The 27,937-nt window shown below is 42.4% G+C and overlaps 3 protein-coding genes across 6 annotated transcripts in view; 1 reads left to right on the top strand and 2 right to left on the bottom strand.

Annotated features, from left to right (window-relative positions):
* Positions 1-4: 4 nt before the first annotated feature.
* On the bottom strand, positions 5-3,145 carry ntpcr (nucleoside-triphosphatase, cancer-related). The gene is made up of 5 exons (XM_034898805.1): positions 3,019-3,145; positions 2,193-2,355; positions 2,003-2,105; positions 1,284-1,493; positions 5-729 (listed from the first exon to the last, which is right to left on the bottom strand). The coding sequence occupies exons 1-5, from the start codon at positions 3,110-3,112 to the stop codon at positions 652-654; spliced, it is 648 nt and encodes a 215-aa protein (XP_034754696.1). The 5' UTR covers positions 3,113-3,145; the 3' UTR covers positions 5-651.
* A 1,664-nt stretch (positions 3,146-4,809) lies between these two features.
* Positions 4,810-7,732, bottom strand: map10 (microtubule associated protein 10). The gene is made up of 2 exons (XM_034898804.1): positions 5,144-7,732; positions 4,810-4,968 (listed from the first exon to the last, which is right to left on the bottom strand). Exon 1 carries the CDS (start codon positions 7,590-7,592, stop codon positions 5,151-5,153), a length of 2,442 nt encoding a protein of 813 aa, XP_034754695.1. The 5' UTR covers positions 7,593-7,732; the 3' UTR covers positions 4,810-4,968; positions 5,144-5,150.
* Positions 7,733-8,169: 437 nt separating this feature from the next.
* The window catches only part of LOC117960130 (signal-induced proliferation-associated 1-like protein 2), an 83,644-nt gene continuing 63,876 nt past the window's right edge, over positions 8,170-27,937 (top strand). For 2 of the 4 annotated variants that reach the window (XM_034897797.1, XM_034897795.1), the window contains exons 1-2: positions 8,170-8,505; positions 16,839-16,845. The gene's annotated coding sequence lies outside the window, so the exon portion shown is untranslated. The remainder of the gene's footprint in view (positions 8,506-16,838; positions 16,846-27,937) is intronic. The other 2 variants (XM_034897798.1, XM_034897796.1) reach the window with 1 other exon arrangement.

Genomic DNA, 27,937 nt, shown 5'->3' with positions numbered 1-27,937 from the left:
TATATGTAAGATAATACCCGTTTATTTTTCTATTCTTTTCTTCATGCTAGTGGATGAATAAATCATGACAGGATTGGACGCAGTTGCACCGTTAAATATTGATATTTTTCAATGAGCCCACTCAGGTTGACTAGACAAACACAAGGGGGGCTCACATAGCAAAGCTCTAAATGAATAAACAGGGGCACTACTCTGCTTGTCCCTTTACAACAAATAAAATAGCACCACTTGTCCTAGTGAACAAATTAATATTACAAGCTAACAAGTGAGAAGTGCTTGCTCGAGTCTATTTTAAACCCACAGCTGAATAAAAAATATAACTGCTGTTTTGGGGACTAGCAGTCTTTGTCTCGGGGAACACTAACTGAACGATTCCCCCGCTGTGTTGCATCTCACAATCTATTATTTAGCATGCAATTAATTTTAAAGCTAAATGAGAAAGACAAAAAAAAATGTATGTGTGTACATAAATATATGCATGTGACACACTGACTCCTCCGGCAGCTCGGTAAGCCCCTCAAGTTAGGTCATGAACCTGTTATGAAGCGGGTGTAGATTCCCTGAGCGGTCTGGCTGTGAGTACTGCATACACACTGACACAAATGAAACAAGCGCAGTGTCTTTCCCTTTTAGGGACTCTGAATCTCCATCTTAGCTTGTACGTTTAAGACAACTTTGTAGTGTTGCTAAAATGTCTTGTAGAATGTCATTTCTGTTTTCCTTAGACACCTAAGTGGGAAAGGAAATAAGCAAACATCATTAAAGATGGCAAGTGGGCAGTCTGCAGAGAATGTAATATGGTACTGCCTGTGCTAACTGGGACACATGTCATGTCCTGTGGGACCTAAGCCTCTGACTATACATTGTCCACTTTGCGATTACCAACCTAATCTCTGACCTAGTGTTTTATAAGTGAAATTACAAATCATATGTTTGCCAAAATGTTGTTTATACTGACCCATCACCTTGTTTCGGGAATAGTAACTACTCCATCGTAGTGAGTATTTTGCATGACAATATCTATAACTGAGTCTTCCGTGATAAACTTATTTTTGACATTTGAGACCACCCTTTGTTGTTCAATCAGTCACGCATGATTTAGCGGTAATCCTGCTTTAATAGAGGGATAATGCAATGCTCCTTCTGCGTCACTGGGCAGGCTGACTGCCCTCCTAAGTGCATGTAGTGCAAACAATGTCCTTCTGTATAGCTATTGTGAGACTTAAATGTTCCTAAACTGAGCTAAATGTTTTCCCAGAGAGTGTGCTGGTGTTTGCACTTACAGTGAAGACCTTGACGTCTCTGCTGCTCCGCACCTCTTCCACGAGACCCAGAGGTTTACCCTTGGGGGTTGGGATGGTGCCCAGGATGGTGCAGGAGGAGCTTTCCAAAGTCTGTCTCACTGCCCTGATGAACGACTGGCTAAACAGCTCCATTTTGCCAATCTCATCAATGACGAACACTTTCCTGCTGCCCCCGTCTGCTGACCCTACCTGGAGACGAGGGATGTTAGCATTAAGCATGAGCATGCATAAATAAAAACACTCGGTTCAGTATTTAGACATGTAGACATTTATGTGGCTAATCTAACATGTGGTAAACGCTCTTCATGTTGTTGTCTCAGATAGCATTTCTGTGTCAGTGTTTGTATGTTACGCGCAACGGGTGATCAGCAATGATTACAGAGAATCTTTAAGTCAGATGAAAGGGGAATGTGCTGCCGCCAGGACACAGACACCTTCCTTTACAACACATGTGAAGGCGTCTCTCCAGGCTCATTTTACATGTCGGATTAATCACGGTCAGTGACAGCCAGACGGCACCACGAACACTAAAAATGTCACTCTGGTATTTATGTGTTTGCAAGCTTCCAATTATTCCATCAATTCGGAGAAAATCAAAGGTTTGATGAGTTGTTAAGTGGAGGAGAAAAGGGAGTATTTTTGCTTAGCGTGATCTATTGATTGAGGGTGAGTTTTAAAAGCATGTGTTGCTGTCTTACATTTCTGAAGAGGGGGATAGCCAGGTTTTCAAACGAAGGCAAGTCAACCACATACTGCCCCACTGTGTATTCCCGTCTGCCATGAGATGAACCGGCAGCATCTCTGTAAAGTAAAATCAGGTTAAGGTTACCAAAAAGCAGCACGATAAAAGAGAGCAGGTTGTTTTTGATAGGATGACAACCCTGCTACCTGATTCGTGACAGGTGGCTCCTCTCTCCTGTCACAGTGACTACATCAAAGCCGACTCGCCGGCCTCCCTCCCTGACCTCCTCGGTGTAAAACCCTTCAACTCCCACTCCGGAGGACACTAAAGCCTCACAGGCTTTTTGCACCAGAGTGGTTTTCCCCACACCTGTAAGCAAAACAAGAGACACCGTTAGGCTCTATCACAATTCGAAATTGGGATCCTGTATGATGTCGGGATATGTTTAATCCATCCATTACTGATGCTAGCATCTTTTAATTACAGTCAATAAGGAGTCTACTAAATGAACATAACATTAAACCAAAATACATTTTGATTATTACGTCATATCGACTAAAAAACAGTCAATATAGTATTTAATATAAGATCCGAAAGATAGATTTTTATAATCCCACACTGGGGACATTCCTGTGCTACAGCAGCTCAAAAGAAAGAAAAAAATGACTTAGAATAACACAAATACACATTAAGTAGACACAGGAGAATCAATTAAGTATAACAGAAAAAATATAATTAGTTATATTATTAAAAATAGTACTAATATAAACATATATTACACAATGACATATTGCACTTATTGTTGGTTAACAGAGTATTGAATAAGTAAATATGCATAGTGCATGATATTGTCCAGTGGCTCATATTGCACAAACAGCTAGCAGTGCTACATGCTGCATTAAAGAGTCAGACTGCTAACAAGCTAACTTTCATCAGAACCAACGTATTTCCTGTCCGGGACACTGGGTCCCGACAGCTGGCTGACTGGTCTGTGTATACAGCGACTGTTACACGCCGGCTGTTAGGTGTTACCTGGAGGTCCTGTCAGAAAAACGTGTTTGAACATCTCAGTTTGCACCGACCAACATGCTGCTACGGCTCTTCCGTACACATTGAGTTGACGCATGCGCGGTAGGAAGCACTACACCTCAGAACTTGATTTCAGCACATTCAATGGTTGGAGAAGTACTCATATCTTTTACTTAAGTAGGAGTAGCAATACCACAGTAGTAGTTTTATTAATAATACTGGTAAAAGTATGTACATTGTGTACTTTATGTATTTTATTTAAGCACATTCAATGGTGGAAAAAGTACTCATATCTTTTACTTGAGTAGGAGTAGTAATACCCCAGTATTATTATTATTATTATTAATACTGGTAAAAGTATGTACATTGTGTACTTTATATTTTTAATTTAAGCACATTCAATGGTGGAAGAAGTACTCATATTTTTTACTTAAGTAGGAGTAGCAATACCACAGTATTAGTATAATTATTAATACTGGTAAAAGTATAAGCATCAAAATAAACTAAAAAACAAGTACTTTCAAAATGCTGTCTAATGTGTTTTTTTGTTTTTTTTTACTACATACACTGCCAGGTAGCAGTCAAGTCTCCTTGTCCATAATAATACATCATAATGTATTTATTGAATTGGAAAAATAACAAGTAAATAAAGGCATTAGATACATGTAATGGAGTGAAAAGTACAACATTTGCCTCTGAAATGTAGTGGAGTAAAAGTATGATTGCAGCAAATGGAAATACCCAAGAAAAGTACAAGTAACTCGTTAACTGTTCAGTAAAGGACTGAGCATATGTAAGATAATTTAATAATGCTAACACATAAGGTTTTAGTTTACTTAACAAACAAATTCAACATCAGAGGGTAATGTAAAACACTAGTTAAACAAGGTCTAATTTATAACCTTAGATTATAATATCTCAGTAATAAACAGTCAACTATGAAAACCAGACAATATGAATATGGAAACGCGACTCTTAGAGTTTTACTTAGGTAAAAAGAGCAATGCCACTGTGTACAAAATACTCCAAAAGTACTACTATGCAGAACGGACTTGGTCAGTGTTTTATTGGATTCACATTAGTAATGCATATTGCAAGTTTAAAATCATAGCTGGTTGAGGAGGAACTAGTCTAATTTGAACTACGTTGCATATTTTTGCTTACATATTGTATAACGATGCTGTTCAATGCCTTATATAGATTTTTGAAATCTTAATCTATAAAAATATTATTAAAGCTGTTAAATAAATGTAGTACAGAACAGTAAAAGGTACGGTAGTTCCCTCTGAAATGTAGTGGAGTATAAATATAAAGTAGAATAAATTGAGATACTCTAAGTACAGTACTTGAGTATATATACTTAATAATAATAATGAATGACCACTAAAGCAAATCAGTAAGGTGCAGTTGTCCCAATGAAACCCCACAACTGCCACAGATCATATCATAAACACAACCGTGTCATGCAAAAACCCATCACACCAGTTTGAAAATGAACCAAATAGCTGCCTCTGTTTTGCTTATCAAATATTAGCGGGGGGGGATGCAAAGTGGGCAAGGAAATACCCTGAAATCAGGAGCTGCCTTAGGCGCTCTGGAAGATTTTCAGCTTGTGACAACTCGACTGGAAATGAGAGCTTATTATGTCAAATCATTTGCATAAACGGTGTGCCCAGAGAGATTTCCCATCCTCCTATATGTCACCAAAAGACGGGTCCAACAACGAAGGCAAATATACAGTATCCTAGCCTATCAACTGAGTGATTACGATGTAAAATGATCACATTATTTCTACAAAAAAAGCTTGTTTTTATTCGAAGAAGTTGTCAGACATAAATGAATGGAAGATTTACACAGATTTGCTAGATATGTACAACACTAGCTACTCTTCTATTTCAACAAATTAGAGGAAATAGTGTAGCCTTGACGTTACCATAATGTGGTATTCTTTTTTTAAGGATTATTTTAGGCCTTTATTTAATAGGACAGCTGAGGACATGAAAGATGGGAAAGAGGGGGAATGACATGCAGCAAAAGGCCGGAGGTCGGAGTCGAACCGGTGCCCGCCGCGTCGAGGCGTAAACCTCTTTGTGTGGGCGCCCGCTCTACCAACCGTGGTGTTCTTTACTGTTTCTTTACATAGTGTAACCAGGGAGTTTGTTGGCCACTAGCTCAGAGATATGCTGATACCCCTTTTTGAAATCCAGAGATCCAAGCTCATCCTCCAGTTCCTCTAGGTCTTGCGGTTCAACGGAGGACGTTGATTCTGCAGAAAATCCTGGAACAGAACCGCTGCTCTTGCTTGACCCGCTCCTTTGACCTCTTGATGACACGACACTCTCAGGGCTCCTTTCCACTCGACCGCTCGCCGTCATCCGTTTCCCGGAGCGCGTGGTTTGTAAGGGAGCCGGCCCGGGGTCTCGGAAACTGTCATCTGAGGAGATGCTGAGCGCCGAGGCTTGGGTTCGCGGCCGTATGATGTGCGTACCCCTCAGAGCGCGCTGTGGAGACCTGGGGGCTTTGATGGGCACGGGGAGGACCGCTCTCTTCTGCAATCCTTCAGAGTTGCGCAACTCGGGGCAGACAGGAGACAGCGGAGTCTTGTCTCTAGAGGGCTCGGGGCTACTACCGGGGTCAGGGGAGCAGGAGTAGGCGTCGCTGGGCTCCAGGCTGTTAAAGTCATCAGCGTAGTCTGCCTCCTGGTTCTCTTCCCCGCTGGAGTCTGAAAATGCAGATTTGGGGCTGCTGTGTCTGCTGCTTCCTGAAGATTCAATTTCCTCCCCGTGCCTGTCACATTCAGAGCGTGATTGGCCTTGATTGGATGCACTGTGATGCTCCTTTTTGTCTTTGTTTCGGGACACATTGTCACCAGCCACACTGGGGATGTGCATACATGTCAGGTCTCTGTCAGAAAGGGAGGATTGGTCTGAAATTCTCGCAGAGTCCCTGTCTTGTTGGGTTTTCCCATGCAGGGGTCTCTGTGTTCGTTTTGTTTCCTGTGGGGCAGAGCCCACTGGGATGCTTTCAACATTCTCATTCAGACTGGATCTCTGATTTAATCCCGATTTTCTTTTGCTGGACTTCACAATCTTTTGACTTGAAATCATCTTTCCTCTGGCCACCCTGGACTCTGTTTCATTCTGTAGTAAGCCCATGCATTCATGACGTTTTACTTTAGGGGGAGAAATCTGCTTCAGCCTTAGATTGAATGTTTTAGTTGTACCAAATACGAGCTTCTTCCGGGGAGATTTACTCTCAGTCAAAGCCTCTTGTTGTTTGTCTTTCACTTTAAGAGATGCAGGCCTAACTACTGGTGTAGAACAATATCTGGGGGAATGTGCATGTTTTAGGTGTCTGGTTTTCTGCAGCAGAGATTTTGTTTGCGCCTCTCGTGGTGTGTTCAAATTCCCCGCCGAAGGCTCCGTGGAAGCAGGCCTGTAAATCCAAGATAGATTGGGATGAACAGACAAGGGCTGGGGTGAGTTCTGGCCATTCAACTGTGACAACTCAACAAGAAGAGCGTTGAGTAGAGGCAACTGTCGTAAAGATTCCCTGAGGGCATTTTGAGTCCCCCCACTGGTTTCTTGGTTTCCTGACATATTTACATCATGTCCAACTCTCTGGTCCATCATTGGAGAACCTGTACCTTCAGTCTCCTCCTCTGTGTCCTCAAACGTAAAGGCCTTTGAAACTAGATTCTGTAATTTGCATTCCCCGCCTTTATTTTTGCTTTTTTCCTCAGCATGATTACTGTAGAAGAGATGTGGCGGACAAAACATAGTTAAATCTTCTTCAAAACTGTTTTCTCCGAGTGTCTGAGGCCTTTGGCTTCTTGGCTTGGGGTCCGTCTGCATAGCAACCGAGACACCATCGTCCTGTTTATCCTCATTTATCGAGGTGTTCTCATTTGATGATTTGTTGTTTTTTATGTTTCTGCTTACATCAGGCTTGTCCGGTGCGGCTGAATAGACATTCCCACAGTCAACAGGCCGTGATCCTGCGAGGTTTTGTCCTCTGTGTACACTGGTGCTTTCAAGACCCTTCCTTTCTGTCATATGTGGCAGTAAACTAGCTCCCAGACTTAGCAGTTTGTAACTCAGGGAAATTGATCCAGTTTTCTCCCCCGTGAGGTTGCATATATCAACAACCCCCCTCTCTCCGTGAGACGAGGGAGTAGAAGCACCATGTTCAGTCACGTCCTGCCTGATTCTGTCCATCACTTTCGCCAGTGAGATGAGGGAGGTACCAACTAATTTGGGGATCTCTTCTTTCACATCCAACACCATAGCATAGAGAGGGGTGTTAGATAGATGGGTATGCAGTGAGTTGAGGTTCATTTTGAAGAAACAAGACTTCCCTCTGTTAAAGGCGTATTCTCCCCGCTGATCTTCTCCATGCTTAATGCCACCACTGCTTTGTTGAGGCTGATAAATGACCAGCGTCGGAAAATCCAGCAGTCGTACTCCTAGAGCCAACTCGTCGGAAACTTGACTGTCTTTATCGATCCGGATACATTCCACCAGAAGCTCAAATGAAAACAGAGTCTCCAAATGTTCGCTATTTTCTCCTCCTGACATCCCAAAAGCCGCGTGACAACAACAACAACGACGACAAAACCCATTCAACAAGCTAATCCAGCTTCTATCGGCTCCATGGAAACAGCTGTCGCGAGCATTTTTGCGTCATACAATGGGATACCTGGGGAATGTAGTTTAAGTGGTCGTGTCCTGTAGCACTGATTAGAATGCGTCTTATTAAATGTCAATAATTGTGAATTGTAAAAGTGCTGTTTTTTGTAATGTGTTAACCAATGGGCCATTGTAAATAATTTAGAAAGTTTGTATCCAAAATAAATAAAAATAAAAATAGTAGGGAAAAAATGATGTAAATGTGCTGTATTTACAGGCTATTTTTTTACAGTCTATGGCTTCATGTAACGTTAACTACAAAAACAAGACACATTACAAGTACTTCAAAGGGATCTGATTTTAAAGGGATTTTTTTCAGATTTGAGTAAGCAACTTTTCGCCAGTTCACCAGAAGGTGCCACTATAGGACTTATTGGGGTTATATGGACTAGAATAAGCATTGTGGTGAATGGCAAAAAAGCCACAGGACTTAGTTTACATACAGGCTCATTGTTCCACCTTTAGCCTTTAGTGGAACTTAGCCTGTTAGTCTCCCTTAAATATCACCCAACAAACCAAACAACAGGCTAACCGTGTGTGTGGTGTATGGACAGCAGTGAACTGGAGAGTTCACAGACGTCGGGTGGGCGGAGTCTTTTTCCTTGCGTGTTGTCATCACGGAGATAGGTGCTGGATGGATATCGCTATGGTTTAGTGCCACTTCAGTCTGAGTCTGGAGGCTGACACCGCAAGAGAGACATGCGAGTCCGACTAACGCGGCTTTAACTGGTTTTACCCCAGTTAGGATAACTTGCAACGTCGTAGCCTGGACAGGACACTGCTCACATTTTGAGGTAAGACCGTAATGTAATTTTCTCCCTCCGAGCCGAACAACACACTAAGAAGGTCCGTACAGCTAAAAGTGAGAGTAGGGAAAGCCAGAGAAAGTCATTGGCATATCGATGGTAATGGTGAAGTTACTTTCAAGCACCGAAGCGTTTGCAGTGTAGCCCATGGGACACATAAAAGAACTGGACGATACATGGTGTTTCGGCAGTGGGCTAGCTAGTGTCCTAAATGTTGCCGTTGACTTATACTCTTTTGTTTGTTTATTTACCGTGGAACACGTTAGCTCCACGTACAGACCGAATTCAATGCAAAATAAAAACCATTACATTTTGCATTCATATTAAAACATTTTTTTTAGCTGTTAATGACATGAAGTTGTCGTCATATTTTTGGTAATGGTTGTGGTGGTGTGTACGTGTGCGCGTGGGGGTAATTTGACTGGAGCTGCACAGAAATATGTTTGAATGAATTTGTTTAGTGGAGTGCTTCCATGAAAACGGTGGGGGGCGATAAAGGCATCATTGTCCAACTGGTCATGGATAATAAAGCCTTCACATGCTCATGCTATATAGTCCGACAGGCCATATTTAATTGTTATTATTAACCCGGAGTGGATTGAAAAAAAAAACATATGACATACTTAGGCTACATGCATACACGTAGGCCTAGTGGTCAACGAAAATCACACCCTCTGCTGTTTCCTGTTGTATTGTGTTCTTATTTGGTGTTTCTTTACTTCTTGCAGCAGTGGGAGCCTGTCAGTATGTTCAGACAAAGAACAATTTCCCCTAACCTCAGATTTGTTTTGATCCTCTGTACACAATATCTGGCAGTCCGCTTGTACACAGCATGCAGCTTACAGTTGTGCTTCATAACTTGCTGCTTCCAGTGGCCTATTCAGCATACAATGCACTGTATACTCCACTGGGAGAGTAAACAAGTCAAATGTTGTTTGTCGTCCAGCACCATATCCTTTGCTGTCTTCCTGCAGGAAGTCAAGCCTTCATACTAACTAACTAACTTCCCAATAAAGAGAAACAAATAGGCTAGACCCATTCCTCCGCTGTTGGCTGGCTGCAGACACAACAAATAGGTGCTCTTGAGTGTAGATTCAAGTTTCCATTGTTTCATTTCTAGTGCTCTGGATTCCTGCTGGCCTCACAGCTCCTATCTGAACAGATCAAGCATAAAGAGTTATTTCTCCTGGAGCGTTGAAATCAATAAGACACTATTATTTTTCACAGGGTTTCATGTCTGGAAAAGATTACTTTTCCGTGGGGCTGTGCTGAACTAAGTAGGCACAGGAGTGTTTTAAGATGACTTCCAGTATGTTCATGGCCGGGTATAACATTTAACATATTTTCCTTTAACATCCTTGGCTTAACTCAAGCTGCCAGGCCTGCAAATCAGAGAGGCAGTTTTCATCTGACCACTCTTCTAAATGGGCATTCAGACAAATGTAGTGATGAGTGAATAATTTGCTATTATTGTGCACAGAAGCGAAACATAACCCAATTAAATATACTGATTTTCTCCGATATCATACAAATATTTATCTTAACGGTAGTTGTTGTCTGTTGATGTCGAATTGAGATTGGATTCATGTCTTTCCTCATTATGTAGTTACAGCCAATTCCTAACCTATATCATTTTTGATTTTGAAATTTGATTTTCTATTGGATATTCAGTTTTTGTTACATTACAGAAGGGAATACAGACTTTTCCCAAATTTAATGCAGTTAAAAATTAGGCTGCCTAATTACCCCATCACACCAACTGCCTGCAGCACACTCCTAGAGGCAGAACAATTCAGCAGCCATGACAATGACAGTGCCAAGGAATGATCTGTTGCATTCTCCCATCAATAGGGCACAGACAGGGCCTTGAAGAAGAAGAATAATGTTCCCATCTATTTCTAACAGCGCCTTCTGCATGGCTAACCAGTCGAAGGGTAATTGAGCTGGATAGATACGTCCTTCAAAATAAAGTTATGAGCACAATGTGTGCTCAGCTGAACAATAAGGCACCTGTCAAGCTTGGCAGAGGAATGGCTTCCTGTGTCATGCCCACAGGCCATATCCAGTTGTTGTCATTGCAGAGCTGGTTAGGATGTCTTCTGGCCTAGTGTGCCTGGAGACGCCCCACTAGAGTTACAGCCGGGATGTTGTGCTTGCCTGTGAAGACATTACCATAACACAGAACTGTTTGGGGGCTTTCTTACGGTTTGGAAAATTACTTAACAGGAGTGGCTGATTTGAATCTTTTTGTTACACCACTCCCCCAGTGCGCCTGACACTGTCCTCTAGTCTTTCCCCTTGTTTGTCATTGTTCCCACGGTGCTTTGCTACCGGTGTGCTGACTGGTCAGGATTTGTAACAGTGGAGGGGAAAAAACGGCTGAAGGACTTAGGTTCAGACCACATTGATGCATTTTTCTCATTGTATCATATAAGCATGCCAAACCATGTGGCGCCCCCCCCTATCCAAAAGATCCCACACCCCACGCATGTGACGAGGATCATGAAGCCTGGTCCGGTCAGTGCGGGCTGACCCGTGCGGGCTAACCAGCATTCACAATAGGCCTCCCAACCAAATCCTGTTGCTTCAAACCCAACCAACCAGCAGACAGGGGATCACATGCTGCCTGCTCCTGTTGTGAGAGCCTGGCTCTCTCTCCGTCTTTTCGTCAGCCTTTGTTTTGATTGCAGTCTGGATTTATGGAAGGATTTAAGCCCACTCATCACTGTCAGGGAAAGCACAGATGCCCTTATGAGGTTGATGTTTTTTATGAATTGATCTCCTGTTCCACTGAGAGTCTGTTTGTGATGGATGTGGGTGGTGTACTGAAATATGTTCATAATGTCTACAGTACAGACAAATACTTTACCTTTTTTTGATTTTTGATGTCATTTAACATTGATCACTGCAGGGCTACCAATCCAATTACCTCATCAGTGCTAGAAATACTTCCTGTTAGTTTGAGATAAAAAGCAACATTAAGCCTTCCATAGAATTCTCTAAGGAATGCTGAAACATGGTTACCAAAGAATCTTTCAACTTTAACTGCTACAAGGTCGGTCGGTCGGGTTCTCTTAGGGTCATTTGTCATTTTTGTCCGTGCTGCACATTAAACGACCTCCCATGCGTAATCAATTTAATAGCCTTAAGATGGCTTGTTTAACAGCTTGCTCGGGCGCTGGCATATGTCAGCGTGCATTCCAGGGAACCACAGGAAGACGCCAACAGCCCTTTGTAGCACCATATTTCTACTCTTTACGTGATATGCTCAAATGAGATGGCATGTTGCTTCTGGACATATCTGGATCGCTGCCCTCATGTGCCACTTTGCTTGTTTATTTGTGTCTAGATGTGTTGTTGGTTAATAGGATTCTCACTGAAGTCCATAAGCCTTATAGTAGATCCAGTAGATTTTATTAAGGGATTTCTGTGTTGTACCTTTTGTGGTTTTAAAGGAGAAATGGATCCATTGAACAAGCTCATGGTTACTTTTTTCAAAAGTAGATGTTAATGGTATAGGTAAATGCTTTTATTTCAGTAAAATTAGCTAAACCAGCTGCTACACAAGCCCTTCCCTTTTGTCTTGTACATCTTGTTTTGGTTCTGAACTTTAATTTCCCACCCCCTTGCCACTCATCCAGTGGCTTGCTGTCATGTTGGGCCCATTTGAGTGGAAGAAGTAGTGCCATGGCTGGAGGGGAAGCTGCTAGATGAAGCAGATGGTATAGTTACAGAAGTCAAATGCTGATCATGCCATTGCCGGTGGTGCAATCCCTGTCCACCTCTGGTGACACACAGCCAAGCGTCTGATGGACTAAGGAGGTGGCGTTATCTGGGGGGGGGCAGAGGATGGGAATAAGGTTAGAGCCCTCGGGTGATCACAGATGATGGCCTTTGCCATCACCGTTGGCTTATGTGTAGCTAGACCATAAATGGAAAAGATTAGGCAATGGATGATAAAATGCTTCTTATTACAGCTGTTTTGATGCCCTTTTGTTGAAATGCAGATGGAGCGTAAGTAACGATATATGTTGCATTTTAGCCATACATTACGTGTTATTTCTGCTGATCATGAAAACATCTAATGACTTGCTAAGACCAGCTTGGCCCTCTCTGTCTTATAATGACCTTTTGAAACTTTATATGATGTTAAGACCTAAGCTCCTTCCATCCTACACATGACTGACAGACGGAGCTACATATGATCGCAACAATGGTGGCTTACAGATGGTATTTAGTTGACTGTTTCCCATTTGAAAGCAAATCATTAATCCTTCAGATAATCTCTTTGGTCTTCCGACACAATGGCAAAATGCGGGTCATCTCAGTTTATAAAGATGGGACTGCCTGCTATAAGGGAACTATGTGAATTGCAATAACCTTGTTTAATATCAGGATAATATTACTTAAGATAAATAAACCAATGTAGAAGTGTACTCAGTTCTGCCTTTCTGCTGAATACTGCTAACTTTTCCAACATAATTTTATTTGCAGAATGAATATTGAACTGAACACAAAAGGCACCATTTAAAATTAATAATAGTTACATATATATATGTATAGTACAGGGGCAGTTTTCTTTACTGATACTCTTTCAACTAACTTAAAAAAACGCTGAGTGTCTTTTACAATGTGTTGCCGTCTTTCGCAAGGTTTTTTGCTATATGGCGATGACAATAAAAAAATGTTGTTATTGTGCAGCCCTAATTGTCATATTTTCCAAAGAAATAACAAAATTAGATCATTTGCTATTCACTCACCTCAACCCTCTTGTTATCCTTACTGGAACAAAGTGCATTTATACCTTTTGGCTTGATCATTAAGCTAAATTGCAAAATGGAGACAAATCGGAACCTTACGGCTTAGCACTAAATCCGTTAGTCTTGTTCCTAGTGTGAACGCACAATGGTTTTATTTATGCATTTCTACCCAGTGCAAATAGCACTCGTCAGAGCTGTGAGCAGGTGGAATCACTCTTTCTTTCACCAAGCCGATCCTTTAGCTATGTAACTACAAAAAAACATCATGTTCATGCATTATGGATTTGCAATTGTCAAGCATATAGGACAAATGTGTCTTTGCAAGATGAATTATATCTGCACCTCCTGTTCCCTTAGGGACTCATTAGTGTCCATATCAGGAATGTTGGGGAAAAGGCCACCAAAAGTTGCTGACCCTCCTTACATGTTTTGTCTATGTGTCTGCCACTGGGTTACAATGGAGAGACGCAGTGCTGGCCAGTCATTAACCCGATTGCCACTGAGTCCAAGGACCAGTCATGACCCATGGGGTTAACTCGGTCTGTGTTCCCCTCAACAGGCCCAAACAATCGGGACAGCTGACCTTTGTGACCGCGGCCAGCCTCCAATGGGAGATAAGAAGGGATTTGGTTTAGTGCCGATGTGCATACCTCCTTCCTACTGTAGCGAAAAAGAATGGGCCTGTCTGAATAGGCAGACAGGACTGGGTGTGGGTGACACAGAGTCCTGACTGCATGCCACTGCTTTCTTTGTAGACTTTCTTACTCTGTCTTTAGACAATCGCACCTTGGTAAATGTGTCAGGTATGGAACTCTAAAATGAACAGTTTGTGATACACAAAGAGGTGCAAGGGACCGTTGCGTTTGTATGGAATGGACCACCGGAGGGTCAAGTCTTTTTCAATCTTGTTGACGGGTGGGTCATCTAACGTTTTTTTAGTCTAAGGAGGAGGTTTGCGTCCTTTTTTCCAGAGACAAACAATCTGAAAAGAATTGTTCCGGGACTGCATACTGAATCCCAAATATGGGATAACAGTTTTATTATACAGAGGACTGAAAAGCAGTGGATTACATTGGACGATGGGTTTTGGATAATGTTCTTCGTTGTTGCTTCGGCAGCTTTGCCTTTTTATGATTAAAATATACAATGACTGAGGAAGCCTAGCGACGAGTCCATAGCAACCAGTTCACGTGTTGAATATATTACCCAGTGTGCTTTGTTGAATGGTGTCAATGTTTTGTTTTGTTTCATGTGAATACTAGTGTCCTAGAGGAGTATCTTAGTATTTGAAGTAATGCAGTAAAGCAGGAAGTGTGCATTTAGTTTCCTTGCTTATTGTGTTTCACAACAACGTTAGTGAGGAAATCTACTGAAATGGAGTCCTTGAAGGTACAGTTAATCAAACCTGTAGTCCTAAAATGTAGGCCAATCCAGCACAAAACCTTCAGTGCAAACATCTGCGCCCTTTGACTGTTTAATCGACCCCGGTGAGCCAAGGGCCACATGGTCATCGGATGAGTTGTTTTAAAGCGTTGAAGCACACCGACTTGTTTCTGATAGAGGTTGATTGTAATTAACAAGTCAAATGGAGCAGAGCCGTGACAGATGTGCCATAAAGTGCTCAGCTTTAGTGTGTTGTGTGTGTTGTGTGTGTGTTGTGTGTGTGTGTGTGTGTGCGTGTCTCATTGCTGCCGGGGCCAGTATCCTTCACTTAACCTCACCTGTGCTCACACTGCAGTGCTTCCACAGTGTTGTTGAGTATATCAAATCTACAAAAACTAGTGAAATAGACATCACACTATATATACAGTATACTGTAAGGCATTTTCCATAAGAATTATTTCCTTACAATAAAAATAACAACTAGACATAAGAGTAAAAGAAAAACGTGTAGTTGACAGAGGCTGCTTTGTGTTTTTGAGGCGGCCTATTGCTTTGTGTGTACAAACGGGAATGTACAAGTTTTCTGAGTGTCAGCCTTTTTAGAGGAAGGAACTTTCTCCTAAACAACCCTTTATCAATGGTGAGAAAGTGTCTGTTTTTTTGTTGGTTCCTTTATGTTGCCAGCTCACTGACATGAGACAAATTAGAAAGTCTGGTCATGGCCTGTAGTCTGTCATTGTGTTTTTAAAAGCGCTGACGAAACATGTTGGGAGGGAGAATGTTATTCTTGTTTGTGTTTCCACTGATCCATAAATCGGGTGATTAGGAGTTCAGTTTACTGAATTTATGGGGTTTACACTGCGTATCCCAGAACTATTAAAACAGCTTTGGACATTTGCAGTTTTATTTTCAGTGTGTATTTTGAAGTGGTGTGATGCAATGTATTCAGATTTTGTTATTGTTTTATTTGACAGCAGCAGCAAAGCAATCAAAATCTTGTGTTGGCTAGAAGATATTGGAGGCATTTTCTTCCAAGAAGTCGTTTTCCATTCATTTGGTTAAAAAGAAAAAGAGTCTTCCTTTTCAATATCCTTTAAGCGGAAATATTTTCTCTCTTAGTTCAGTTGAGATTGTACTTTTAAATTATGCACACCATTAAACCAGGACATTAATATGAAGCCATTGTATCCACTTTCTAAGGCCCAAAAATGTCTGTACTTGATGTTGCCTTTGGCCTGTTCATGTAACTTCCAGTAAGCAAAGACGACTACTACTGCTACTAGTCACTTCTCCGTGACTACTTTAGACAAGCCTGGTCTACTGGAGTTACTGGTGTGTATGGGAAACCCTTTACACAAAGTGGAAGGGAAGGCTAAATCAGAGAGGAGTTGAACTGTGCAGGGCTGGCACTCAGCCTGGCCTTTTCTTGTTCTCTGGGCTGCTGCTGCAGCGGCGGTATGATGTGTTTAAGGAGCACCGGCCCAGCCAAGCAGAGCTAATTCGGAGCTAGAGAAGTATATTCCATTTCACTTGTTTCCCCCCCCCCCTCCCTCTTTCTTTGCAACATCATTGTGACTAGCCTTCCTTTTATGCAATTTGTAAAGGCTGTTGACGGAGGATAATGATCTGGAGTGACAGTGGCCTGATTTTCTGCCGTTTTCTCTTGCTTCTATAATCGTCTGTCAATGTGGAGGAGATCAACCGCTCTCTCTCCTGAAGTGTATTGAGAGCTGCTGTGGACGTTTAGAGGTTAGCCACAGGGGGTAGGATCCAGAGCTAGAAGGAGAGCAGCACATATTACACTGAATGCTAACCTTTATTAGTCTGGAAATCCATGAAAGTTGCCTATCTTGAGGGGCGGCACCAGGCGTGCATTTGAAAATCTTGCTAAGGTCACTGAGTTTGACTCTGGCCCTCCTCCATCAGATAAACCAATGTGACTGGTGCACCTTGTTTACAAGGGTATAGTTAATGAGCAGCAGTACTCGATGCCAGAGTAACTCGCTGAGCAAATTCAAATTGTGCTCTCGCGAGAACTCTGGATTGCCAGGGTAAGCCTTTTTATGGGTTTACTGCCTTTTTTAAAAGGAGCAAAGGAGATTGCATAACTCAGTCAAGCAAACAATGTCCCAGACATGATGTTGGGATCCTAACAAGAGGTCTCTAATTCTTACAATGTCTAGCAGCAACACTGTGTTCATTCAGTGCTTACCTTCCCCTAGGCTATGTTTACTGGAAGCCCTCGGAAATGTAAACGGGACTGTAGGGCCACATACAGTTCAGCGACTGCTGGATACACAGCCAGGTGCTGCATATCTGACCACAGGAGCAGCTGTATTATTACAGTGTTCTCTTCGGTGTCAAGATAATCTGTGTGTTTAGGTGGAGCACACAAACACCAAATTTCAGTGGTCAAAGTTGCAAAGCCATGCACATACACACTACAACTCCCATAGTTACATATATGCCAGCAATTCAGCTTTCTCCAGCTGAATCTTTCCGGATTAACCCAATTTCTCTCAATCTCTGATTGTTTACATGACTAAAGAAATCAGGTTAGTTTGGTGCATGTACCCACACACAGATTCTTATCAGGTCACACACACACAAAGGTCCATTTTCTCAGTTGGTGACATTTGACATTTTCTGGGGGAGAGGAGAGAGATAATAAGTGTAGGTTAATTGTTTCCTGTCATTTCGTTTAATTTTCACTGAAGGCAGTGGGGGCCCTGAGGAGGCGCTTCACTTTTCCCCAGATTTCCTTATTTAGTCCAAGCTGCTCTGTTTGTTGACTTCATGGATTGCTGCTGCACCATTGCTTTGTCACCTCAGGGTTTTTGTTGTCGCGCTGCAGAATCAACAACATGGCTAGGTTTATGGTTTGGATTAGGATGGGTCGGTTGACATAGATGCTTAAAAACACACTTAGCCATGAGCCTCTGCTAAAAATGATTTTGTCTCATACTGGAAGACTGTTGTTTTTAATTAAGTATGGAATTGTTTTACTGTGTGTGCTTTCTCAGGGATGATAGTAATGCTGGGAATTCTATTTATTATTATGTTATTGGTCTCTCTTGTAAACCAGGCAGGTTGACAAAGATCTCATTTATTGCAACTGCATGTTGGAGTCGTCCGTCTTACCACACCCTGCTTGCTATAACACTGCGTTTCCAATCTAATTACATAAAAGATTTTCCTCTTGATTCTGCCGGGTTGGTGACCCCGAGTACATGTTGTACAGCTGCTAGTTCCTGGAGCTTTCACCAAATGCTGCCATCTCTTGTCATTCTTCAGAGCCTGCTGCAGTTTAGAGATAAGGAAGTGAGGAATAAGGAAATCTGTGCTTATTTGGGAGTCTGTGGTCTGGCCAGCTCTGTGATAGAGGACAGACCCCTTCCTGCTCACACTTTTCATTTTGGGACTGATCTCTGCTTGAGTGAGGTGGAAGTATATTTAAAGATGCTCTGTTTATGGTATTCTGAATGGCATAAATATTAATGCCAATGGATTTCCATGTGCATCAGTGAGGCCTCCTGAGTAAATTCTGCAGTGCAGCCAAACTCCTTATGACTGTAGAGTCCTTTTGGTCCTCCCCCCCCCTATTTTTTTTATAAACTCCCTTCCCCCCTTCATATGAGCACGTCATTAGATCGTTGGCCTCAATCAGTTCTAAGGGTCAAGGGTCACTGAATTGCTGGGGGCCCTCATGTCAGGTCGTATCTGTGGACTTGGCTCCTGGTGGTAAGAATGAATTCATCTGCACTTGTCTCCCTGGACACTTTTTTTCATCATTTTGCATTCAAGAAGGGGGATGGTAAGATGGAGAGAAAAGTGAAGATGTGGAGGCTAAAAATAAGAGCATTCATAACCTTTTCTCCTCAATACACTCTTTAATGGTTCATGTACAGTATGTGTACACAGATATTTCGCAGGTGATCTGGACTAGTAGACTGGAGGGACAAGATGTGTGTATTAGGGCTGTTGGAATGAATACCGACAGGTCAAATATAATTTGAATAGTAAGAAAATAAATACTATTAGAATGCTGAAATCACTATTCAAGTGTGACTTTTTTTTTAAATATGTTCGCTAATATCCCTCTTCTCACCTTGGCCTACCCGCATATGTCACATCTTATGAACAGTAACTTAGCTTGGAAACACAAGGCATTGGGGTCAAAGCTAATGTTAGGTACCGAGTAACCCCAACTGCACATAAACCTGAGTAGTGTAGTACGTATAAATTAACAGGCAGCATTTGAGCATTAAATATTCAAATTTTATTTGAATATTAAGAAAGGAGAAAGATTGGCAGCTCTACTGTGTATGTACTGTATGTGTGTTGTTTTCCGACTACCGCTGACTCCTCTGTAAATCAGTAGCAGTATTTCCCCTGATGCTTCAGTATGTCATTAACATTATTAATCTTTACATGGAGACCAAAACACACTTTGTGATAGTGACTATTTGGCAGTGCGTCCATGTAACACCCTGTGCATTTGTGTGTGTTTTATGCTTAGGTGCACGTGTCTGGGTGGCTCTCGGTGGGAGGTTAGTCTTTGACACCATTTCAGCCGCCACACCTCCATTAAACCCACCCACTGCATGCCATGCCAGCTGCAGCTGTTGTGCTTCAATGCTAGAGATGTAGAAAGTTCTTCTCACTCTGCAATTAGAGCTGCAGATTGCTGAATAGTGCACATTGCGATGTCCTTAAATTGCACTTGGTCCCCTTTCTACTCCTATGAACACTGAATAAATAGAAACTGATGAGGGCGAATCATGGTAAAACTGGCCCCGCTGCCTCCAAGCTGACAGATTGTGTTTTGTGCAAGCTGCTCCTTGTGATGTGCCGTTACCCCGGTTAACAACACCAAAGGGTGAAAAAGGCCTCATTGATGGGGTGGGTTTCTCACGCCTGAGTGAGAATGTTCGCTTACCATCAAGTCAAGTGCTGCATTGTGATTAAACCAAAGAAATGCAAATATATAGAACAGATGTACTATTTCTTCTTTGCCCGTTTGTCGGCAGGGGTAATCCCTCACTCCGGTGGAGATTGTGCGGGTTGCACTCTGGGCGCAACACTAAAGTGTTAACAAGGGAAAAGCCATGTCACCCTGGCACATGTGATGGCTGCCCGCCTTTCAGAGCCTTCTCTCAATAAGGCTAGATGCTCAGGAGAGATAAATGGAGGCTTTTGTGGCCTTTGCCAGAGGGAGAACAACACAATGAAGGACACACACAGAGCAAGGTCTTTTCCAGAGTAAACGGCTAAAAGCAGCGTTTCTTCAGTCTTCCTTTTTCTCCTTTACTGCCTCCTTCATTTTCTCCTGTCTCTCCCTCTAACTCGCTTCCTGAATCTTTTCCTTCGCCGTGAGAACTGAACCTTGCTCTAATAATGTTTCCATAAACTGGCTGAGGGAATGGAAATAACTCGGACCATTTCCCATTGCGCGCCCCCCCCCCCCCCCCAAAAAAAAAAAAAAAGGAAAGCAGTAGCTTCACAGGGCCTTGGACAGTACTAAAGCTCATATCCCATAATGATGCACAGTGTTTTACAGTGCTCTGAGCTCTAGCAGAGTGCACATTTAAGGCTCATTCACCCTGGGCACAGCAGCCTTAATATAGCTGTGCTACTGCTACTTCATCAGGCATTACCAGGCCCCTCCACGAACAGGACTGCTTTCAACAGGATGGGGGTCAAATTGGCCTTCTGCCTGGGATTGAAAGTACCACTGTACATCCTTCAACATGACCAGGAGACATTAGCTCAGAATTACTAGCCATTTGTCCTCCACTGTAACCTACCATCTCTTGTTGTTCAGGTATCCTCCCTTCTTTCATCATTCCCAGAGTCATTTTATTTTCATTACAGCCCTCTTTCTCAGTCCTTATCTTTCCAACCTCTATTTGTGTCTTTCCCTCTCTGTTCCCGTTGTAACTTTTGGCATATTGTTGTCTTCACTGTCACAATGTGGCTGTCTGAGGTTTTACATGTACGGTTGTTGTCTACATCTGCAGGCCATCTTGCCAGGACTGGGCAATCTCTCATGCGGGTTGGTGCCGCTCTGGGAACAGATGTTTTCGATGCCACTTATAGGGAACCAGCTTTGAAAGTGACTCCATAAAAGAGATGCCAGCTGCATGACAAAACAGGGCCGCCTAGTTCTCAAGAATTCTATCGGAGCCATTTCTCTCTAAGCTCCGGTAACATGGCCTGTGGAGAATAAGAAGAGTTTTTCACTTAATCAAACTGTTCCCTTTGGAGAACTTCATTAATTACAGAAGGAAGTGTCTTCACTGGAACATTTGCTCCAGATGGCCACAAACTTTACTTTGGGGAAAAAAATATCTTTTCTTGTTGTTATTATATTGGTATCTAGATCCTGTTCTTCTTACCCCTTCTTTTTGACTCTCACAAACCACACCTACGTAAATATGTAAACAGGTCAAGACATTTACCAATGGAACAGTTGATAGACTGCTTATTTGTTACTATTGTAGCTTTCCACTTCTCCAGCCAGTCATGGTGCAAACACCTGGCGTCCTTTTGTGGTCCTCTAAAGCATTGGCAACTTTGTCCATACTGCTCTTAACAATATGGTTTAAGTGTCAACTTTCTTTTGCTTCCTGACTGCCTGCTCCCTCTGCACACATCCGTACAGCAGCACCCCTGATCTGGCATCCAGCACTCCCTCTTCTGCCAAACTTGATGAAAAGCAGCTTTCTCGCAAGTGATAATTATTCCCGGGCTAATTTTAGCACCGGCAATTGTCAAAAAACCCTTATGTGCCCTATGGATGAAGCACGTCACCTGTGCTGCACAAAAAATGTGCTGAGCTGGAACTATTGGTGTCTGCCAACTTTTGCCAAAGTATAGTTTGTAGGTTGTGGTGGTAATGCTGTTACACTGCCTGAGGAGTTTCTAACAGATCCTAATCATATGTTCATAGGAAATGAAAGAGCATGTGCAAAACTGAGAAATACAAACAAGACTTGGAGGTAACTACTGAAGACATCCTCAATGTTATAGTGTTAAAAAATGAATCCATTAGTGTACTCTGCACTGTGATTAGGGCAGCAGAAATTAAGTTTGCTTTATCTGGTACCAACAGAGATAAAGTTGTTGTGACTTGCAATCACCTGAAGCAATGCAATATTCATCACCATCACTACTGCATCTGGCTTGGTGTATTGACCAGAGAGTAGTTTCCTTGTTTAATTTGAGATATTTATAAAGGCCCAAATAAATAAAAATGATTCAGTAATTGGTTGAAAGAAAATTACTTTTTGATGCATACATGTTTTTCTGCTTTGTTAATTATCCCTTAGATTTAGATTTATTCTGACTGTTATGAGATTATCCGGGTTCACCTTGCACAGTTTATCGTATCCAATATTTTGATGTTGCCTTGTTCTTTTAACTCGACAGCAATGTGTCTGTCCCTGTAGTCACCAGATCACCCCTCATCTCTGTGCTGCTCTTCTCTTTTCCCTCCCTCAACTTTCTGTCTTTGTTCCGAAGTGAGGTCTGCCGTCACTCAAGGCTGTCGTATGCAGAAAAAAAGTTGCCTAGCAACAACATAGTGGGATGCGAAGCCACTGTTTACTCTCCACCCCCTCACCTCATGTGCCCACTACCCCCTTCCAGTTCACTCTCTTCCTCTGTCGTAGATATGGAGTAGCATGGGGGGGGGGACAGTGGAGGCAACTCAGCGTCCTGCGCTCTGATGAATTCAGACAACAGATACAAAACAAACTGAGAGGAAGATTGAAGCTGGAGAGAGAGAGAGAGAGAGAGAGAAAAGGGTGGGGCGGGTAGGGGAGGAGTGACATTCAGAGATGTTGCCTGCCAGCTGCTTTTTCATCTCTTCCTCTGTGCAGGAAGAACAGGCCATTTCCCTAAACGCCTCCTCTCCGACTCTGCATAACTAAGGAGAAACTTGCCTTGCCACAGCATGCCGTTATCAGTAGGACTAAAAATACTGGACAGCAGATGTATCACATGCCTGGCTATCATCACACCCTCATGAAAGCGAGCTCAATCTAAGCGGATACAGGTGGCTTTCGTTCTTGGTGGATTATTAAATGTCCCCTGGTGGAAGCAACCGGGCAGAAGCCTTGGTTCCTTATCACATTATGCTGTCTTGACTTGTTTAGTATTGTAATTATGAAGCAAGCCTCAGTGGCTCCCATAGTACCATGCTGAGTTTGGCTGTCTTCAGGTTGACCATAGAATGATAGTAGTTGCCCTCAGGGTGGTTTTCCAGAAAGAATAGGCTCCACTAGAGAGATGATATAAGAGTGTGTGATTCAACATCAGGCTTGAATCTCCTAGACAATGTTGAGTGTACTTGTACTGTATGTGATCAGAATGATCAGACTTTATAAGGGACTACGTTGGGGTTTTTGACAGTTTATCCCATTGGTCATTTTACCCAATATAATAAAAACAAATGGCACCAAAGTTATGTCCCACGCATTGGGAACCTTTGGGGAAATGCACATATTTACATTGTTGAGAGTTTGAAAGAAAGATTGATAGCCCTTTAGTGTCTGTTCTTCTTATATGAAGCCACACATGGTTAGATTAGCTTAGCATAAGAAGTGGAAACAGGCCAAAACGGCTAGACTAGCATCTTTCTGACCTGAGGGATTGTTGCAGTTCCCTAGAACAGAACGGTCCTGGATCCCTTTCTTTCTTGAGTTCCAACTGGACCAATTTGGGGATTATTAATTCCTCACAAGATTAACAACATGCATTTAACCAGCTCATTGTTAATGCTAGTTGTTTCGTTTGCCTGTTGCACTCTGCTCTTCTATCTTCTTAAATCATATTAATTAGATCATAATACGCTGGAGCCTTCGTCTTCTGTGTTTCTCTGGTAAGTACTCCAGCCTAGTCTTCAAACACCGCCATGGTTTGTTGTATGTGCCTTCCTACCCCCCCTACCAGGTCCTATGAACACTTGGCCAGTGCGAATACAAATGGCCAAACTGGTTTTGGGGGAGGGTAGTTAGCAGAACTGTTTAGAAGTGGACTATTCCTATAGCTACCTTCCTATAAGTACTTGGTCAGAAAGAGGCTAATGACTCTGTCTTAAGATTTAAAAAAAAATCTGTTTAGCAGGACCTCTAAAGCTCACTAATTAACATGTTGAACACTAATGAACACTTCTCTGCTGTTTAACTCATACAAAATCAGAAGTGTAAAAATGACATGTGGCGTTCCACCGTGTTATGTGCTGCACTGTTCTTTTGACTGTAGGAACTTCCTAGAGCCAGCCCGGCCAAAAAATGTACATCATCAATTTTGTTATCTAACTTAGAGCAAGAAAACAAATGAGGGCATTTTCCCAAACTGCCTAACTATTTCTAACTCAAGTATATGGTGAATCCTTCTCTTGTACAATGTTGATTTCCTTGAATTTCAAATTTTTCTCTCTCAAAATGGATAAAACAAATGTAAACACCTTAAATGTCAAAAGAAAACAATCTTGAGCCTCGAAAAGTACATTGTTTTTGTTATGTTTTGGCCAATTTTAATATATTGAGTTGATCTTTCATCCGAACTCAGCACAGCATTTAAAAGATGAGCTGTGAAAGATGTTTTTTTAGTGTTGTTGAATGAAGGTTTTCTGCATGTGGATCCATTTGTGTAATGGATTCCCTTGGTATGTAAATTACCCATCGGACCCGGACGTCCATGTGCAAACGAGCTGTGTTTGTGGGATTGTGTGTTTCTCCACAGGCCCTGCAGCACATGTTTGTAGGCTGATGAATGAGTTTGTCTGTTTGCTGGGATGCAGTGACAAGAACTCTTAAGTGTTACCTCCTGGGGCTTCCCACTCTTCAAATAAAACCCTTTCCTTCCCCTCAACTCAAATCAAAGCTGAGAAGCTGCCTGCAAAGGCTAGATCAAAGCAGAATGTGGCACAAAGACCTGTACTTGCTGCCATTCATTCAGCTTGATTAAAGTCTGTCATTTCCTGCTATTAACATGCTCCTACCTCCAACCAGAAACAGAGAGAGCAAAGCACTCATCAGAAAGTTGTTAGAATCACACTGTTTTAGTGTTTGTCCAATTAAGCTCCCTGAAACTCAATTATGTTGCACTATACAAGAGGAGAAATATATTATCAAAACTCATTTACCTCACAAAGTTGTTCTTTATTTAGCCTTTTATGTGCGTTAGGAAGGAACTTAACACATAATCATACTCTCTCACATTCCTACCTAGTTATTGCAAAGCACAAGTGTAGTTTTTAATGTTGGTATCAGAGTTGCCTGAGTGGTTGTTGAGAGAGGTTTTATTAGTCTCCACACCCACATGTGTTTTCTTTTTCTTTCTCCAGAAGCCATAACCACTCTGAACTCACACATGCACTAACTTCACAGACTTCACGTCTTACCCCCCCAACCCCTGGACTTTCTTCGACTCACTACTGTGTCGATATTAAATTGGCATTTAATTATTAAATTTTGCAGTTACTGTGCAATTCCATTACTGTGCAATACCATTACTCTCATTGTCAATATCTTATTAAACTCATTAAATGATCACCATTATCAGGCAATATTCAAATAATAACCCACACTGCATATCGCACTGTATATAAAAGCCAGACTTTTTTCAATATGTATATAGTGTATCAACTGTGCACCTTACCTCCTGTTATATGTTTTACGTACAGTATATGTTGGCACTGGGAAAGGAGTTACTTTTAATCTCATTGTACATGTGTACAGTGACTATAAAAGGCATTCTATGTCTTCTATTTCCCCTCCTGGTTCACAGACTCGACCATCAGCCCCAACAGTCACCAGTCTGCTGTACGAACGCCATGACACACGAAGCTGACCTCAAACAGTTAGCGTCAGTAAACCGCAACTGAGCAAACACTTGATGACTGCTTTGCCTAACGTTGCCTGATTTCTTGCAGAACTTGTTGAACACCACAAAGACTACAGCTCACGGCCAGCTGATCTGCGCTTGCATAAGAGGAAATCACTTCTCAGAAATCTGTATGTATGTAATCGGATAAACAAAAGTACTTGCTAAATGTTTTTTTTTTTAACAACTCACTGTCCGGAACCGACAGCAGATATGTATGGGTTCTCCTGATTTCTTTGCCTTAGCCTTTTTTTTTTCTCCAAGCACAATGCCAGTGCATCGATAAGCACAGCAAGCCTTTACATGGCCAGTTGTACCTTCTTTTTTTTTGTAAATAGAAAACTTATTTATTATTTCCTGACATGCAGGTGCAGAACATACATGACTTTGAGCAGTAGGCTTGCTGGCAGCTGTAGTCTTTGCAGCGTTGTCTCACATCTTTTGAGAAATGCTGCACTTGAATGTTCTGCTGTCAGTCTTTATTAGTGCTAGTTCTTTGGCTTGGTGTGTTCAGGCCCTTAAACTGACAGCTGTTTGCAGTGAAGCACCAGAGAGTAGCGCTCCGCAGAGATGATACTCTTTTTTTCAGACGTTTTTCATCCTTGCTCTTAGGACCTCTCCACTCCTTACATCCCTCCTGCTCTGGTGTTTGCTGAAGGTAAAGATATGGAGGCTCAGCATATGGCATATGGCTGGAGGGATTATCAGTTTTGAAAGAACGGCAATTACCCTCTCTGGTTATTTCTTTCTACTCTTATCTACTTGTGTTTAAGTTGGTCGTGGTTCCTTGCTTTGTCAGACAGACCTTTTTATACCAAGCTGTACTTCATAAATCAGGGAACCGATAAGTGGATTCCTCCATCTCCCGTCGCTCCAAATGTCAGCCATCACAAGAAACTTGGAAGGTCACAGGCCTTGACCTGGGCTTCTTTTATTGGGAACAATAGCTTTCCCACCTCTTTTTTTGTCCTTCCTGTCAGCCAGAGAAACTCTGAATGTCATGGTCCCCCCCATCCCCCCCCAAACACCACCCCTGCCCCCCACACACACACACACACACACACACACAGCACAGCCACCTACTTTCCTTTACATATGCTAATGTTGCAGTCTCATTCACTCAGTTGGCAGCTTTGTAACAGGGGGAGGGAGAGGGTTGTATGCATTAAGGGGCAGCTGTATGCATTTCACTAAATTGACTTCCCAATGGCTGCCAGACTTGTTCATCTTTTACTCTTTCCTTCTTTTTCTTTCCTCTTTCTCCATATTCTCCCCCAACTAGTCATTAGATAAAAGAGCAGAAGGAAGGGTTGCTGTTGTTTATTTTAGAGGCTTTTTGCTGTGAAGTGTGGCGGATTTCTCTCAACAAGTGGCTGATGGATTTAATGCACTTGGATAGCATCTTCACAGTGGGCTCATTTCCACAGTGGCTCACGGGGATTTGAGTCCTTTACCCTTAGGAATAATGGCTCCGATGAAAATGGACTGTCTTAATCAGGTAAACATGGCAACTGTTGATGCCTAATGTTTGGATTTCGTGTCATGAAAAAAGGAAAAAATTAAAGAATGCATATTGACCTCACATTAACTTGCATTTATGTGCAGAATAGGCATTATATATAGTCTGGTTCTAGACAGTGGTATGCTTGAGTGGTCTAGTTTGTAAGGCTCATCACAGGAGGAATTCGTGAGTGTGTTTCTGGCAGACGCAGCACAGACAGTTCTTGCGGGGTAAATACACCAGTGATTCATCTGTATCGGTGCTCACTCCTGGCCTCCCTGACTCATAGCGTCCTCCGGTTGACACCTTATTCTGTGGAGCTGTGGAGCCTCCAGCTGCTGCCCAGTAGTCCAAATTGTCTCTCTTACCCCAGATGTCTGCCAGCACACCAGACCAAGTGTGAAAAATAAACTTTGAAAAGAAAATGAGTACCACTGACGCGAGTAAAAGGAGGGAGTGATTCTCCCTGGCATTGACGCGCTCTGAGGTTGCTCTGCCGGCCACTGTTTATAAGTGCTGCTGCCGGAGTGATGTGTGAATGTGTTTGTGCGTTAGTGTGTCGGTTCTAAATCTTAATGTTGTCACACAGCTTACCTACTCCCCCTCCTCTACAGCACTAATGTGATGATGTGGACTCTGACTAACCTCAGCAATGAAGCGGAAGCATCAGTGTTCCCAGAGCTTTTGATCTGAACTCCTCACAACTCTTTTAACAGTTTTCTTTTTGCGAGATGGGAGCGCTCTTCTCACCATTTCTCTCCTCCTCTCCTTGTTTTCTTTCTCCCCTTTTCCTTGAGGGAGTGCTCTCTGCTGACAGGCTGTCATTGGTATGGAGGTTGCAGGGTAAGCAGCAGGCTGCTGGGAAGCAGCAGAGGGGGAGGGGGGGGGGGG

This window comes from Etheostoma cragini, chromosome 17 (assembly GCF_013103735.1).
Source record: "Etheostoma cragini isolate CJK2018 chromosome 17, CSU_Ecrag_1.0, whole genome shotgun sequence".
NCBI lineage: Eukaryota > Metazoa > Chordata > Actinopteri > Perciformes > Percidae > Etheostoma > Etheostoma cragini.
The sequence above is the reverse complement of the archived record's forward strand: the minus strand, read 5'-3'. Positions and strand labels throughout refer to the sequence as shown.